Raw genomic sequence first — 17,933 nt, forward strand, 5'->3', positions numbered from 1 at the left:
GAAATCAGAAAGAATCGTTAGGATTAGTCACAGGCAGATAGGAAAGGAGGGCTGTGGGAGAACAAAGTAAGGGAGACGGGACCACAGCAGGCAGTCGCCAGAGGGGCACAACCAATGCCTGAGGCATCAGTGGGCTCAGCACCACTTTGCCAGGCAGGGCCGTGCCCACTGGGCTGTGACCAGCTGCCGCTGAGACCGCGCTGGGAGTTCTTTCTTCATGAGTGGCATGCAGACATGTGGCATGTGCTTTGTATATATTTAATGGTGGAAATCTACCACCTTTGATGGGGAACAAAATAATGAGTTGAGTCTGCAGAATCAGGTGTGAAGTTGAACTGGCAGGAGATCAAGTTTCGTCACCCTGTGTCGGACCAGCCCAGTGGGATTGTGAGGTCACCAAGCAGACTTTCATAAGAGAGTTCTAGACTCCCCTGGAGAGGAGAATGCTCAGTGTTTGGAGGCGTGAGCATTGTTGGGAATGATAGCTCCCCTAAGCTCAGAACCTTTAAGGAGAGCTCCCATTTGGCTGTATCAGCTCTGATCACCAGGGGGAAAAGACATTCTCATTATTTTGAAGCCGTGGAGTGCGGAAATGGGTGCTTTATTGCATGTCTTTCCTTCCTCTGTCCAATTCGGTGTACTGTGCTCTGAAAAGACAGGCAGCTGGAAGGTGTCAGCACTGGCCAAAGGGTTTGGCATCCACAACTGACTAAACCTGTGCCCCCTTCAACCCCCCACCCCATCCCCCCACACACCCACGCGCCACCACCGCACACTACAGTGTGGACACCCTCCACCGGTGGATGTGGACTTTGCTCTGGTTTTTTCCTGCAAGGAGCAGAGGGCTGCCTCCAGCCCTTTTCACGCTTCCTCTTGTAATCTTCCACCAGCGACAGATGCTTCTGAGACAGCTTGCCAGGGCCAGGGGTCTGCCGGTGGAAAAACCCGTCAGCGTGGACTATCCTAGGTGCCTCTGAGCTCCAGGACGACCTGGGCTTTTCTCACCAGGGCAGAGAAGCAGAACTGCCGGCCTCCATGGCGCGCTGTCAACCAGGGCCGCCCTCCCCCACCCCGCCCATCTGCGTGGCCTGTGAGAGAACGTCTCTGGCCAGCTGGTTGGGTGAGATGTATCTGGAATCAGATCTGCCACATAACGCTTTCTTTATTATTTCTTAAACAGTGCCTTGACGATAGCCTCCCTTTACATACTTAGCTTAAAAGATCAAGACCGACGCGCCCCAAACCTCCCTGCGAGGTGAGAGTTCCAGTCTTGTTTTCCTTCGGGGAGAAGAGCCCTTGAAGGCCCCTTTCATGAACCGTTTCATTATCCTTTTCCAGCAATATCACAAGCTCTCAGGAGCCGGCCCTGCCACCCGCAGCCTCTTCCTCCTCAGGTAAGATCTTCACATTCCTCACCCTCAAACCCAACCTGTGCTTCCTGGGAATTGTCAACAGAAGAACTAGCCTGTCAGGTTAACCTTGTCGCTCCTCTCCCCTCTGCCCAATGCCGTGCAGCACCTAATACGTCTCTGGCAACCACACAATCCTCGTTCCAAATACCGGAAATCACTTTCTGTGAGATCCTGCCGTGTCGGGAGATTTACTGCTGCCCCATCTGGGGAACAAGAAGCGTCCTCTCCAGTCCTGTGCGAAGACCGTCCAAGGAAATGGAACCTCATCAGAGGTCATGGGCAGGTAAAGGATGTTCAAAGAGAAACAGCTAGAGCAGCGGTTCTCAACCTGTGGGTCGCGACCCCTTTGGCGGTTGAACGACCCTTTCACAGGGGTCGCCTAAGACCATCCGCATATCAGATATTTACACTACGATTCATAACAGTAGCAACATTACAATTATGAAGTAGCAACGAAAATAATTTTATGGTTGGGTCACAACATGAGGAACTGTATTTAAAGGGCCAGAAGGTTGAGAACCACTGATCTAGCGCTTTGAACCTCAGGGCGTCCCCCCCACTCCCATCTCCTTTTCAATATTTACACGAATAATCTCTTCATAGTTCCAGATAATTGTTCTACTCTTCCATTTGGGGTGGTGAGATCTTTAAAAACACAAAGAAATGACCTTGCAGTCATTTATAATAAAGTCATGCACTGCCTAACCGCGTTCTAGTCAACCAGTGACCACATATGCAATGGGGGTCCCATAAGATTATCATGGAGCTGAAAAATTCCTATTGCCTAGTGATGTGATAATGTTATAGGGCAACTCATTGCTCATGTGTTTGTGGTCATGCTGGTGTAAACAAACCTACTGCCTGCCCGCCATATAAAAGTATAGCGCATACAATTATGTACAGCATGTAATGCTTGATATGATGTTAAGTGACTATGCTCCTGGTTTATGTATTTACTATGCTACACTTTTTACCATTCTTTTAGAGTGTACTCTTCCTACTTAGAAAAAAATGTTTTCTGTAAAACAGTATGCAGCAGCCTCATACATCACTTGACTGCATCATTTTCTCTTGTGCTGGATCTAATCTCATGTTGTTTTGTACAGTCACACGCTGTACAGGCTTGTGGCCTCGGGGCAATAGGCTCTGCCAGATAGCCTAGGTGTGTAGGAGGCTGTACCATCTGGTTTGTGCAAGTGCACGCTGTGATGTTCACATAACGAAGCCACCTAAAGATGCATCTCTCAGAACATATCCCTGTTGCTAAGCAGTGGGTGAATGTATTGAACTCCCTGCCCAGGAATGAAATTTTGGTTGATCCAAGGGAAAGGGTCTCATTTGTCTGCTGACAACAAAGATAGTAATAGTTGCACAACTGAAGCAATTACAGTGGATGGGTCACTTAAAACTTTTTGGCTCACTTAAAATTTTAAAAATGATGTAGTGTCTGGGCTCTCTGCCCAAACCAAGTAGGGCAAATGTAAAAGGCTTTAGAAACTCTGAGTTCAATGCAATCCTTAAGTTAGTGAGAAAACACAAGATAGGCATTCCACTTTCAGAGCGTCTTTTTCCTCTTAGACACTCACACACACACACACACACACACACACACACACACACGCAGATGCTTTTTAAGTAACAGAATTTTATGTTAAAAAATATGGAAACTTGAACAAGGACTAAAAGTGTACTTATCTCTGTAAGATCAAATACAATACATCCAAATCAATGCTAATTTATTGTTGTTTTTAGAAATCTTTTATACACACATATTAAGTGTCTAAAATTATAATGATGATGCTAATAATAGCAATAAATATGTATTAATATAGTTTATTAGGATGCTGTGGTAACAAAAGGAGACATTGGTCATGACTGACTTCAAAACAGTCAGGGAAAGTACATACCTAACATACATATGGAAGAAGATGAACCCAAAAATTTTTGAGCAGCCCTACTAGCTGACACATAGAATATGGTCAGTGGTTGAAGTTTTGGGGTGGCAATGTACTTTTTTTCCCTTTTGATATTATTTCATATCTTAGTCTTGAATAAGATTTACAGATCATCATCATTTTCACATAGTGAAGTATTACTATACATAAAACATTGTCATAAGTGGTCAATGTAAGTACATCGTTTAATCCTCACAAGCCTAAAAGATAGGCATCGTTATTATCCCCATTGAGGAAGTTTATGCACAGAGAATTTCCCCCACACCTATAGGAGGCAATGCTTGCACTATTTTTCTCATGAAAGCAGCTTCCTATTGAACTTGGAAACATGCATCATTATAGGGTGAGGATAAAGGTTCAATTTGAAGAAAGGGATTTGTTTCCGTCATATTCCCAATAGTTTTAAATACGCAAAGATCTATTGCTGTCACCTCCCTGCCCCCAAAGAAGCCTTCATCCATTGTTAAAGCACATGTTGCAGCTGCTGAACCCTTTCCTTACCTTGGAGTCCACCTTGGGGACACTTGGTGCCCCTTTATGGAGAGCAGTCCTCAGAAGAGACCATCTCACCTGTGAGAGAAGTGCTGATATTGAATTTGGACAGGAAGAGGTCATGGACTGATTCAACTTTCATTTTCAAGGTTTCTTGACCGTTGTGAACAAATTCACTGCTGTAGCATCCAGCTCTTCTGAAGGTTTTTACTCTCTTCTCTGGGACAGAGAATGTCTGCTCATCTCACATTTCCTTCACTATGGGAGACAGTGAAGAGACTCCTAAAGAAGAGCTACTCTAAGGAGCCTGGCTGTGCCCTCTTAGGCACAACCATCAGCTTCTCCAGTGAAAAATGAAAGTTGAGTTCTGTTTTACCAGGGTCCCTGCTACACAGGAAAAGTTGTTAATCAAATTTATTTTTTTGTTAATCTAACAGTGACATTTGAAAAATAGTACCAATCTATGGCAGAGATGTTACTTTTCAAGTGCACAGATATCACCCGATATAAAATCACCCGAATTTCCAAAAGTCCCCAGGCCAGGAGAACCTCTGACTAACACCAACCTATTCATTTTCCAGCTGATGAAACAGGGGCCCGGGAAGGCCTTGCTTGAGCTTCTGCAGTTAGTTACCATCAAGTTAGAATGGGAATCTGGGTCCCCTGTCTTGGGGTCCTTCCCGTTCTGCCTCTATTTATTTGAGCACAGTGTGTGCACATAGCTGGGATCAACTCTAGAAGATGCAGAAAGTGTTCACTCTGTGGTTCTAGAAAGCCCTTTCTTTCAGCAACCCTCCCCCGCCCTCCACCCCCCCCCCCCCAGTTTGCCTTTAGCCATTGAAATGTGTGTGGTGTGGGATATTTCTGGGGGTCTGAGAAAAGGCACCTCCCTTCTGCTGCTGATCCATGCTTTCTCTCTGTTTAGGCAACCATATAACACTGGGGTTTCTAAATCCAAAAGAGGAAAAGGAGAGGCAAATATTCATTTCAACCAGATGTTTCTGAAGCATTGAAGACCACTTAAAAATTAAGAAAGAAATTTAAGGAAGAAATTCAAAGGTTAAAAAAAAACTTGGGAAAATGTTCAGCAGGAAGAAGATTAATATCTAGCAGTTTATCAAGTTCCTAGAACACATTCACAAGCTTCCTCCCTGAAAAGTAAAACTACTAGTAAGGAAGTGAACAAAAATCAGCGTTTTTATGCTGTGCTGAACCTGAGCCATGGTTCTTCGTTTGAGCCTAAGTTGATTGTGTCCACGTCTTTCAGAAAGGTTATCCCGTTTCCCCCCATTTAATAAAAGGTTTGGGTAAGACTCCTCAGGAAGTGGGAAGTGGGTGTTTTGAACTTTCACTCTGAGGAACCAACTGCATATTGTTAGCAGTGGCAAGAACAGCAACAGGGGTTACACTGGTGGAGTCAGACAGGACCTTGACTCAGCAACCTCAGTACTTGGGTTCTGGCTAGGAAAGAATTCAGAGCCAAGACTTAAACCATAAGAGAAAGTTTATGGAGAAAGTCACAGAGGCAGAAAAAGTGAGCCATCGAAGAAATGGGTTCGGGAAACAAGTTACAGAAAAAAAGAAGGGCCCTTGGAGCTTAGGAGAAGGAAAAAGGCCAGGAAAACATGCCTGGGGGACAGAAGAGGGGGAGGGGAAGGGGAAAGGGAGAAAGAGCACACTGGGTCCATAGTCCTAAGGGCTTTTAGGGAAGGGATTTTAGGGGAAGTCCCAGGGAAGACTCTCAATAGAATATTATTCATCAGCTTTCCAGGTGTATCCTTTCAGGCTTATGGTCTCCACTGATTGGTCAGGAGGGGGGAGGGAGGGGGGGCCAGGGGGCGGGTCACTGGTCAATGCAGCTGGTCCTGATGTCAGCCTCTGCTGTTTTTCTGGGCCTGGAGTTGAAACACAACTGAGGTTTAGGTGGATTTGATGTGGGTCAGAGCCTCCTTGTCCTGGGAGCTTAATGCCTAAGGGTTATTCTCCAGCCCCCTCGTTGGATCCCCTTCTAAGGAGGGGATCTAACCTGCCTGACTAGCAACATGCCAGGGAGGAAAGGTCAGTGGCGGGTCCAAACAGCATGGCCAGAGATACGCTAAGGTAAGAAAGGTCACCTCGGGGTGAGGCCTCTGTTTCACCCGGGGCTTTCCAACCTGGTGACCTTCTGTACCTGGCCTGTGGCCCTTGCTTTCTCGTGTTTGTCTAACCGCCCACCACAAATATAATGGCCCAGATTTTATTCTGTGGGACCAATAAAGATTTAAGTAGATAGCAAAGTTGGATGTTTAAAAAGCAAAGAGCCTGTGGCAGAGGGGAGAATCTATGGAGTTCTACAGATTTATAGAGATTTGGTAAGTACATTTTTTTATATCTCACAAGGCAAAAAGGCATCTGGAATTCATACTTATTTGTTTTGGAGACCAGAACTCTAAGAAGAGCAAATTGCCCAAAGAAAATGGTTCTCTGTGTTAAAGGACCCAGTCATTGATTGGTTGGGCTCATTGACTTTTTCTTGGCCTGAGCCTGGTTCAATCAGGAAAGGAAGAGCTATCCAAGATGCCGCATTGGAGCTCAGCCATCAGCCCAGTTGTACATGTAGTGCAATACGCACATTCTACCACAACAGGATACGCTTCGGTAAACCTCTCCTCTCCAGAAGTTTCTAATTTAGCTTATTGAGAGATCTTATCCACCAACTATGAAATATATCTTCAACGTTACAATGACAACCACTGGGAATGTATATTAAATTTAAAGTGAATATTGCTGGAAGGCATTTGTAAAATGAGAGCCACTCCTGTATGACAACAGGAAATTTTATGGGTTTTCAATAACCAGCCTTTCAGAATTGAATAATTTTGCCTCAGAGAAGTGACAAATTGGAGGTGTTTTCAGGAGATTTAAAATTTGTTATTTCCAATCCTGCTTTTCAAAAGCCATTTTTGTAATTCTAAATCTGCAGGATGATCTCTCCTCACCTTCCTTCACCTTTTTATGACTGTGAAAAAGGAATACTGTTATCAGATAGTAAATCCTATCATTGGGTTCTAGTCTTCAGGAACCTGAAAACTCCTCAGGTGGAAGTGCGGCAACTCTGTAGCTCTATTTATAGAATTTATAATGAGCCCCTTTCCTGCAAATTCAGCAGGAAAGTGGAACAAAAGGTAGGGGAAGAGAACAGAGGGAAGGAGAATTCTGGTCTTCCCTCCTCTTTATGCCTCATTTGCCTTGTAAATCCACAGCCTTCTGTGGAAGCCATCGCAAGTAAAACTTACAGCAGGAGACATGTGCTTGAAAATTATTATTGGAATGTCTGGAATCCAAGCAGTCTGGAGCCCTTTCTAGATAGCATATATATTTATATCTGAAGGGAAATAGATATTCAGTTTTCTAGAAAATCCTCATATGTCAAGATCATTTCTTCATGGAAAGCATCATGTTGGGGCGGATGCTAAGGGTACTTGCCTCGCCTTTAAGTTCTGTCTCATTCCTCTTGCTAATAAAATGAAGGGGATCAACATCCCACGTCCACCTCCAGCATCCCTCTATCCCTCTACACCAGTGGTTCTCAACCTTCCTAATGCCGCGACCCTTTAATACAGTTCCTTATGTGGTGGTGACCCCCAATTTCATTGTTACAAACTGAACATAATTAAAGCATAGTGATTAATCATAAAAAACAATATGTAATTATATATGTGTTTTCCGATGGTTTTAGGCGACCCCTGTGAAAGGGTCGTTCGACCCCCAAAGGGGTTGTGACCCACAGGTTGAGAACCACTGCTCTACACCATCCCCTGGGTTCTCCCCGTTGAGTGTGTAAGAGGACACATTTTTCTAGAGGGTATTTGGCCTTCTTTCATCTCTTCCCCGCCTCCACTCCCCACCTCTCTTCCTTCATCCTTCCACAAATATTTACTGAGCTCCTGCAGTTGAGCCTGGTCTTGCCTTAGGTGGGATACAACAGCGAGCAAGATGCAGTCTTCCAGAAGCTCACAGTTAGGTGAACGACATGTAAAGCAGCCCGCACGCCTGGTGTGGGAAGCACTGATTAGGACAGAGGGACTTAGGCATGATTGCCCCCAAGAATTGCCCACAGTCACTTTTGCTTTTTATCCTGAAATTCCACACAGAAACTTGTTTTACATAATCCCTCTTTTTTTTTCTGCCCATGAAAGCAGCATATAATTTATGAACTTGTATCTCTTGTTAAATGAGGTCAATGTCTTTGTGTTTTGTCCAAAAATTTTTTGAAAAATATGAAATTATGTTATTTAATACAAATGAAGGAATGCAATAAAAGTGACCCTCTGTGAGCTAGAGACTTGGAAACAATCTTCAAATTTTAAAAAATGCATGCTGCAAAATTTTTTGAATTCTTTTGTTAGGTTTATGTATTTAACAACCCATTAAATTATTGTTTTCACTACTCACTTTAAAAATTATATTTTCCCTCATAGTCTTAACAACAACCATCTGAATGGTTACCTTTTCAAAATTGCACTTGAAAGGCCTTTTTGGCTCTGATGGATCCTAACCACTTCTTCAGCTTCCTTTTTCACAGGCAACTTCTGGCTCCACACCAGGATCTGGTTCTGCTCCTCAGTTGGCCACAACTCAGTCCTTACCTTCAGCTCAATTTACTCCTGTGCGGATCATGTTATGCAGGAGATACAGAGGACTCAAACAATGTAGGGCTAGCCAGTCTGCCAAGTGGTTAGAGCATTGGCCCGTGGACTGAAGGGCCCCAGGTTTGATTCCAGTCAAGGGCACGTACCTCAGTTGCAGGCTCCATCCCTGACCCTGGTCAGGTGTGGGCGAGAAACAACCAATTCAATGTGTCAACGTCAATATTTCTCTCTCTCTCCCCATCCCTTCCACTCTCTCTAAAAATCAATAGAAAGATGTCCTTGGGTAAGGGTTAACAACAACAAAAAAGAACGTTAACAGAGGTTCCCTACTGTGGAGTTGTGGAGAAAGGACAAAAATACATGAAAATTTAAATAATAATAGCGATAACATGCCCTTTGGTATAGCGACAGATATACCACCGATTAATCACAACATAGAAGACTCAGTAACAAATGCTATGGCATTAGAAAGGAGGGAGCTATGAGCTTCAATGATCTAATCTGGGGAGGTGTCTTAGTCTGCTAGGACTGTCATGACCAAGCGACTTAAACAGCAGTAGTATAGTTTCTCAGAGTTGTAGAGGCTAACAGTTCAAGATCAAGGTGTTAACAAGCCTGTTTTCTCCTGGCGGCCCCTCTCTTGGCTCACAGAGGGCCGCTTCCTCTCACGCCCTTACAAAGTCTTTCCTCTATGCACACTCTTTGGCCTAATCTCAATTTGGATTAGGTCTCACTCACAGCCTCATTTTAACTTAATTACATCGTTAAAGGCCCTACCTACAAATACAGTCACATTCTGAGGTACTAGTGGGGTTAGGATTTCACACATGAGAATATTAGGTACACAGTTTAGCTCAAAGCAGGTAAATTCTTGAAGAACAGTGAGAATCTACTGTAAGAAATGTGATAGGGATGTGATGGGTTGAAAGATGGGAGAGAGAAAGGGTGGGGAAACATTCAATTGACAGAGACAAACTGTATCACACACTGGATTTTTTCTCATCTTGCCCTGCTTGGTGTGGCTCAGTTGGTTGGCTATTGTCCTGTGCACCAAAAGGTTGCCGGTTTGATTCCTGGTCAGGGCACATGCCTGGGTTGTGGACTCAGTCCTTGGTAGGGGGCAATCAAACTGATGTTTCCCTCTCTCCACCTTCTTCTCTTTCTAAAAATCAATTTTAAAAAATTTTAAAAAGAAAAAGACTGACAGACTTTTTTCCTTTTCAGAAGACAGAAGCACATCATTCCTGACAGGGGATGTGCTAACCAGTCCCGACTGGGGAAGTGACTGTAAGTTTAAATTTAAGTGACTTGTGGGGCCAGGCAGAGGGACTACAAGCTGTAGTTACTAGAGTGAGGAACAGGACAAAGGCTGCACCCTGCCGTAAACACCCATCGCATTACGCTTGTGTAATGGCAGCCAGCCTAACCATTAAGGGAGCATTAGAAATGATGGCTCAACACTAGGCAGGTGTGGTTGATCTCCATGGATTTTAATAATTTATTTGGACTTCCTGCCATCTTCTATTTTTTATCACTCTCTTTTAGTTTTCTGTTTTCTTGTTTCTTAAAAGCATTTTCAATAAATTTCAATTTATTAGGGCTTCCAGGGTCCGGAAGTGCTTTTGGATAGGATGAGGCTGTCTATTGGAAGCTGAGGGTTTTTAGTTTTCTTAAAATGTACTATAACAACAACAAAAACGCCTTCTCCCTTTCCTTCTCCTCCTTCTTCTTCTATCTGAATACAAGCGAAATCCATTGATCCCGGGAACGCTTGCTTTGCATTCTGAAATGTGGACACGGGGCTGAAGCACAGAACTCCTTTCCTCTGCAGAAGAGTTTACCTTCTTTTCTCTATTTCTTCTCAACCCAGGGATTGATACAACCATCAGTTCTATTCAGATTATGGAAATCCAGCAAGCAATAGATCGCCGGTATTGCAGTAGAAGCCTCCAGTGCGGGTGGGTAAGCCTCCCCATTACACCCCAGTTGTTTCTGGAATTTACTCCAGTCTCCTGGTGTTTTGAATAAAAGCTAAAGCCACATGGTAAAATCAATGTGTGCTTACATTGCCCCTTAAGTGAAAACACATTTGTTACACGGTGGAACAGGGAATCATAAAACGGTTGGTATTAGCAAATGTCAATAAACCACGGCTCCAGTGACCCCAGTGTCCTGGTTTTAATGGGTATGACCAAAGCAAAAAGCTTAGTGGAAGCCCTGTGGCTGACTCTCTGCGGGAACACACCAGAGATGCAGAGGGGCTAGTTAATTTTATAGACAAGAAAGACATTGTTACCAATGGCTTCAATTTATGAGTGAGCTGAAATTTGTATATTTAAGTAACAAGTGATATCATTATTTTAATTGCTGGAAAAAAATATAGCTTATCTTAGCTTTTTCAGCGAGGAGGGGGGAAAAATCCAGGTACTGAAAAGGTATCAGCAGCATCCACCTCTAGTGCATGCTGTATATCTGTGTGGCGCTAATGCTGGGTCCAGAAGCATGGAGAGCAAGTGGTTTCAGCAAGCACCATACACAAGTTATAGCATTAAGAATGAGAGTTTTGCCCGGTCACAATGGCTCAGTGGTTGAATGTTGACCTATGAACCAGAAGGTCACGGTTTGATTCCCAGTCAGGGCACGTGCAGCCAATGACTCTCTCTCATCATTGATGTTTCTATCTCTCTTGTCCTTCCTCTTAGAAATCAATAAAAACCTATTGGGGGAAAACAAGCACAACCTATTGGGAAAAAAAAAATGGGAGTTCTTTTTTTTTTCTTTGATGAATATCTACCAGGTGCCTGCCAGCTTGAAGGCAAGGCTCTATATTTTTAAACTAGAGTCACAAATCCTTTTGAATTCTCAGCCTTATTCCTTTTCAACCTGATATAACTTAGGCTGCAAGTTGATGGTACTGAGTTTTAAAAATAGACTTCATGGTGCTTTATGCCTTGTTTATGACCTCTACATGTTTCATCTCATTGAGTTCTCAGGAAATCCTTGAAGGTTGGTGTTACTTATTTGCATTTTGTTGTTAAGGAACCTGAGGTTCAGTAAACTTGAAAAAGCTGAAGACAGACATTAATGAATGTGGTAGGGTGACATAATGAAGAAGAGTAAGATGATTCAGGTTTAAATGCTAGAACTTTGACAAGAGTTTTATTCTCCCTACATATCCCTTTCTCATCCACTGAGTAGGGTTGATGAGAAGTATGCACATCTTGGGAGTCATGGGCTAGGGAATGAATTCCATTCATCTAAACTTCCTCCAGTGGAACAAAGATCTCCTGATCCAATGCAGATCTATTTCCTTCATTTTTTTGCATTCTCATTTTTAACAACTTATTTTAGTAATCAGTATAGAGAATCTAAATCCACTGGCTAGTTGAAATGGCCCCAGTGAAGTCAGGATGGCCCCGGGGAGGTCGAAACGGCCTTGGTGAGGTCGGAATGGCCCCAGTGAGGTTGAAACGGCCTGGTGAGGCCGAGATGACCCCAGTGAGGTTGGGACGGCCCCAGTGAGGTTGGGACAGATAATGGGGACCAGTATAGACTGATTAACAGGGGTAGAGGCAGAGGCAGAGCAGCATTGAACAGACTGTCAAACTACAGTGGGAAACCTGGGGAGGGTTTGGGGGGGGGATTGTTTTAAGAGATCAACTGAAGGACTTATACGCATGCATATAGGAATAACCGGTGGACACAAGACACTGGGGGGTGGGGGCCGGGGGAGTGTCAAGGGGGGAAAAAGGAGACATATGTAATACTCTTTGTAATACTTCTAGAAATAAAAATTATTTAAAAAATAAAACCACTGGCTATTTTTCCCATTTATCTGATTTTTAATTGTTTCTATATATGATTTAAAAGATGGCCAGGTCATGAGAACTTAGATCTGATATGCCTTTTTGCTGGAGTTTTCATTACAATATGAAATCAAAGGAACTCCCTCTTTACCCCCACTTTCTCTCTCACAGGGGAGGAGGAAGGACACTGTATAAGCATTTCTGTCTTGCAAGTATCTCCATTACTAAGTGGTAATTAGGACTATTATAATTTTCATTGGTTCAAGTTCTGAAAGTGCATAATATTTCCTGCTAATGTTTCCTCAAAGGGAGTGATTTACGGTAGAAAAGCTGGTGTTTATTATGTCCAATCCTCCTTCCAGAGGGGTTGTTAGTTTGAGGTCTTTGCCTCATTTGTTTTCTGAAATCTGTATCTCTTAGGGGAACTGAAGTCATTTCCTGTGTGTTTAGCTTTGTGCATTTGGCCTGGGATTTGACTTTCCATCACTTTGTCTGTGTGTTTTAACAAGCTACACATTTTGTGGTACATTTTATATGTTAAGACCTGAAAGAAATCACTTTGCAACTTGACAGGTATGTCTCTGAAAAACATAAAGCTATGCCATGTTAAATTTGGTTTTATATATTTATTATAGAATGCTTTACTTTACATAGTATATAATGAGCAGCAAAAAGCCTTTTGCATCATTTCCTGCATATTTTGATTTGTGGTTTGATGTTTTTATAATTAGGTCTGGAAATTACAATTACAATATTCCTGTTAACAAGCACACACCCACCAATGTCAAATTCTCTCTGGAAATCAAGTAAGTGCGTAACTGTAAAAACCAGTTCTAGGTTTATTATCATTTGAGTAGCCAGCCTGAATTCACTTTACAATTTGATCAGTAAGTCAGGAGGTAGAGACGTATCAGTCCCTGTTGGCCAATGACAGTTGGGTTGAGAGGTGGACCAGTTTGGGAACGGGGTTTTCAAATGAAGGCCAAGATCTTCCAGGCTCCCTCCCTCCACGGGGCTGGAAAGGCTCTAGGCTGTACACTCATACCCGCAAAGTGGAAGTGACCTTGGGTTTGATGCTGGCTCCCAAGCTGCAGACGGCCCCTGCCTGTGCCCCTCTGAATCGGGGTGGAAACAAGAGCAATAGCAGGGCCCTGGCTGGGGGGCTGCACATTTTGTGAGCTCCTGGTAGCAGTGCTAATGCAGATACCACCTCCTTTCCCCAGAGGAGTTAAAAAGGAGTGAGAGTTTGGAATCGGGCAGACCAGGGCTCAGATTTGTTTCTGTCACTTACTACTTCTGTAATCTTGGAGCAGCCACTTATCCTCTCTGAGCTACTGTTTATTCATCTATAAAACGAGTTTGACATTATACCATAACAAGGAGAGCTGCTGTGGGAATCACTGTTAATAATAGTGAGATTAATAACTACCATTTGCTGAGCACAGACTATAAACCAGACACTCTGCGTTTTAGTATTGGGTCATATAATCCTCACAATAACCCTCCAAGGTTGGTATTGTTTTTTCTAGTTTCTATTTTTCAGATGGGAACACAGGTTTTGAGAGGTCAGAAAACCAAACATGAAACTCAGAGCTCCTAAGAGCTGGAGCTGGGCTTCAAAATCAGCCCATTTTTAAAACCATACTTTCTTGCCTTCCCAATGAGATGAGATATGTAAGAATATTGCCCCTCCTGGCACATCATAGGCACTCAATACATGGTAGCTTTTATTATGACTACCTTTCCTCCAAAATCACAAAACTATTCTTATCAATTTTAATTAATTATGGTACTTTAAGACTTTTTACCCACTTCACTCAGAAAGTATGCAACGAGCGACCTCTTACCACGAAGATAGATGGTTTTCATTTTGTATCTCTTGACTTTAGTTTCTCCTTCCTCCACATTTCCTCTCTCCTCCCCTTCCTTTGCTCTCTCTTTCCCTTCCTCTCTCCTCCCCTCTCGCCCTCTGCTTCCCCAGTTCTGTTGTTCCTCCTCCATCATCCACCCCCAAGTCTGTCTTTTCCTCTGGTCACTCGGGCTTCATATGCCTCCTCTCATCAACTCTGCTTCTACAATGAGCTAATGACGCTCACCCCAACCACTTGCCTTGGAAAGGTCTGTTTCAAGCAGCTAATATTTCATGGCCCAGAACCCACGATAATTCAAGGCAGAGCAAAAGCTAAATGTACTATTCTTATGAGTTAAATGCACTACTATTCTCCAGCACTCCCTGAGTAACCCGATATGGCGTTTCCTTGTTCATTCCTAGCTTCATGGAGGGAAATGAGCTTAAATGGTGTATCCCCTGAAGTGGCAGCAGTCTATCTTGAGCCACTAAATTGGCCATTTTTCTAATATGGGTGATTTTAAAATAACCCAGATACTCAACTGAGATTATAGGTTGTCTGTGCAAAAAGATTGTTCCCCCACACAGGTGAATCTAATCGGCTTGGTGATGATTAACGGGTCAGCCTCCAGGGAAGAGCCATTCTTCCACTATGACAGGTTTAAAGGCCGTTCATTTCCAGTGGGTCTCACCCCTACACCCCTACCTGTGTTTGTTAGCCTTGCTGCTACAAACAAAATCTACCCAGATCAGGCTTTTGCAGACTGAAATCCTGGAAATTTCAGAGAGTTGCAAATTAGTTTCAGTGAAAAGAGAAGTACTATCACTCAAAATTATTTTAAAATCTATGGAGAGAAGAAAGTCTAACGTTGGTGTAATTTTTAAATCAGGGGTTTCAGAGACTGTCAAATACTATTTCAGTAGTTGTCTTAGTCTGTTTGGGCTACTATGACAAAAATAACATAGACTGGGTGGCCTAAACAATAAACATTTGTTTTTCTCTGTCCTGAAGGTTGGGCAGTTCAACATCAAGGCCCGGCAGATTCGGCATCTAGTGAGGGCCTGCTGCCTGGTTACTAAGGGTGGGCTCGTGGTGTCTGCACATGGCAGAAGGAATGCAAGCGCTCTCTGGGGTCTTTTTGATAAGGGCACTAATTTCACTCCCCCTCTGACCTCATCACCAAAGGCTCTACCTCCTAACACCGTCACACTGGAGGTTAGGATTTCAGTATCTGGATTTGGGAGAACACAAACATTCAGTCCAAAGCAGTAGTCACCCGAGATTGGGTTTCCTTCTGTAATAATGAGATGTGAGCTAGCACACTGGCATCAGTGAGCTTTGGGTAATAAAATGCTTATTTTGAGCTTTGAATGGATTTCCACGTGATGTTCCCATTATGTTTCTCCTTCTCCTTCTCCTTCTTCTTTTTCTTAGGAGTAATCTGCTCTGTATTGTTCCCATTTTAGTCTATGTGCTGCCGAAGTGAGCACTGCTCCCTCTTCTTATTAAAGTGTCGCCTGGTAGGAGATGATAACTGCTTTTCCATTTGCCCTTATTTCCTTTGTCCTTTGAAGCACAACAGAGCCACTGATAGTCTTCCAGTGCAGATTCACCCTTGGAAATATATGTTTCCAGAGGAAAAGGGAAGCCAAAGGGATGCAGACCCACGGAGAAGCCTCCCAGGAGATGACACAGGTAATGTTTTCTGGCTCCTCAGCATCGCGCCCCTGTTCCGGGAGGTGTGTGTGTAGGACGGTGGTGAGCCTCTGCTCCTAACTAAGAGAGCGATGCCTTGAGCCCATGCCAGGGTCTCCCCTCGCTGGCTGAGCCTGGCTCCCGGGCTTTGCTCAGCCTCTGCCATGTGTCCTTCGGAAGCTGCAGTTCTGACAATCCTTATCAAAAGCTGTTGTCACAGATACCTCTCCTGCAGTGGGCAAGGAAATGCTTTCTCAGCCTATACTCTTCCCAATTAAGTGTAAAATGTGGTTATGAAATGGATCTCTTTCATTCATTATTTAGGGATACCAGCACATCTGGAGCCTCCCGGTAGCTCCGTTCTTTGATAGCGCCTACCATTTCCGTGTGGCTGCACCGGTAAGCTATTCTTTAATTTAAGTTTTCTTTTCAGTGAGAAAAAAAGATTTAACTACAATCAATTCTTGCATTTAATCATTCTCTTTTTTCTCCTGTTCTGACAGGATTTAGCTGACTGTTCAACGGACCCTTATTTTGCTGGAATATTCTTTACAGATTACTTCTTTTACTTCTATCGACACTGTGCCTAATTTATTCAAGTTTGGTTGGGGACTTCACCAAGGAAAAATACGGTTAACAGAAACTTATATTCGTATATCCAACTTCTTCCATCTTTTTGTTGAACACCCACATTTCTTGCCAAAGGACTTGATCAGGCTTTGGTTTTGAGACATCAATGAGGAGGATAAAGTCTTTGCTGAAACTTGAGATAATGTGGTGCTTGATTTTGCCATGACTACAAAGAAAACAGCACTCTTGGACTTGAAAATACTGCCTCTGGTATTGAGGAAGCTCTGAGGTCAAAAGAGGCAGGTCTAGCTCTACTTTGTCTAAATGTATTTCATTGCTTTGGAGAAAAACAAAAAGGCCCATTAAGCCATGTCAACTTAGACCCATTAAACGTACAGCCGTGAGAATGTGTGCTATGGAGTGTGTTGGCAGGAGGGGTGGGCGGTGTCTGTTGCTGAGCTTGTATTTAGGCAAAGCATAGCTGTGTGTGTGTGAGTGTGTGTGTGTGTGTGTGTGTGTGTGTGTGTATGCGCTATGTACACTACACTACAGAGAGTGGCTCGCTAAAGAAATGAATTTAAGAGAAAAAGCTGCACATCTACTTTGTAATGTTTGACAGACACTAAACTTTCTGTGCAGTGGGATTTTCCCTCCTGTAAAGAGGGAAGTACCAGCTTGTGACAAGTTTTTAAAGTCTCCGTAGATCAGCGGTTCTCAACCTGTGGTTCGCGACCCCTTTGGGGGTCGAATGACCCTTTCACAGGGGTCACCTAAGACCATTGGAAAACACATATATAATTACATGTTGTTTTTGTGATTAATCACTGTGCTTTAATTATGTTCAATTTGTAACAATGAAAATACATCCTTCATATCAGATATTTACATGACAATTCATAACAGTAGCACAATTACAGTTATGAAGTAGAAATGAAAATAATTTTATGGTTGGGGGTCACCACAACATGAGGAACTGTATTAAAGGGTCGTGGCATTAGGAAGGTTGAGAGCCACTGCCTTAGATGATCTAGACCCAGATATTTGCATGTGATCTAATTTTCATTGCTTTTTTGTTTTTGTTTTTGTGTTTTTCCCCCTCTACTTACACGGGGTTTCCTTACAGGGCATCAAGACCATCTCAGTTCTTTATAGCTAAATTAGCTTTGGATATGTCCACCTCACTTATGGGTAGATTTGTATGCTTTTCCCAAGTTAGAATGGCCATAACTCCTCTAGCTGGAGTGTGTTAACTATGTTTTTATTTTCTGTATTCTGATGTTTTGACATCTCAAGGTCTTGCTGACGCTGGAGGGACTACAACTCCCAGGGTTAGCCAATTCCTAGAGACAATAAACAAGTTGCCCACAAGTTTTTTCAAATACAAGCCAACCAATCCAGAGCCCATACCCCCACCACCTTCTCTATCACACTATCACGTTCCACCTGTGCCAACCACCCCAGGGCCAGGGGCCAGGTGCTAACCAGGCACAGCCCCTATATCCCAGAGCCTTGTGGAATTATT

General features: G+C 43.3%; 1 protein-coding gene across 4 annotated transcripts in view; it reads left to right on the forward strand.

Moving 5' to 3' along the window:
• Positions 1 to 16,818, forward strand: part of MYRFL (myelin regulatory factor like) — a 120,973-nt gene extending 104,155 nt beyond the window's left edge. For 2 of the 4 annotated variants that reach the window (XM_059683610.1, XM_059683613.1), the window contains 9 exons: positions 1,181 to 1,255; positions 1,339 to 1,394; positions 1,516 to 1,695; positions 9,715 to 9,777; positions 10,361 to 10,448; positions 13,028 to 13,102; positions 15,721 to 15,841; positions 16,166 to 16,240; positions 16,345 to 16,818. In XM_059683610.1, the coding sequence (XP_059539593.1) occupies positions 1,181 to 1,255; positions 1,339 to 1,394; positions 1,516 to 1,695; positions 9,715 to 9,777; positions 10,361 to 10,448; positions 13,028 to 13,102; positions 15,721 to 15,841; positions 16,166 to 16,240; positions 16,345 to 16,431 (820 nt within the window). In that variant the 3' untranslated portion in view covers positions 16,432 to 16,818. Of the gene's footprint in view, positions 1 to 1,180; positions 1,256 to 1,338; positions 1,395 to 1,515; positions 1,696 to 4,784; positions 4,880 to 8,423; positions 8,570 to 9,714; positions 9,778 to 10,360; positions 10,449 to 13,027; positions 13,103 to 15,720; positions 15,842 to 16,165; positions 16,241 to 16,344 lie in introns of those variants that run through there. The other 2 variants (XM_059683611.1, XM_059683612.1) reach the window with 2 other exon arrangements.
• Positions 16,819 to 17,933: the final 1,115 nt, after the last annotated feature.

The sequence above is a fragment of the Myotis daubentonii genome, chromosome 2, assembly GCF_963259705.1.
Source record: "Myotis daubentonii chromosome 2, mMyoDau2.1, whole genome shotgun sequence".
Lineage (NCBI taxonomy): Eukaryota > Metazoa > Chordata > Mammalia > Chiroptera > Vespertilionidae > Myotis > Myotis daubentonii.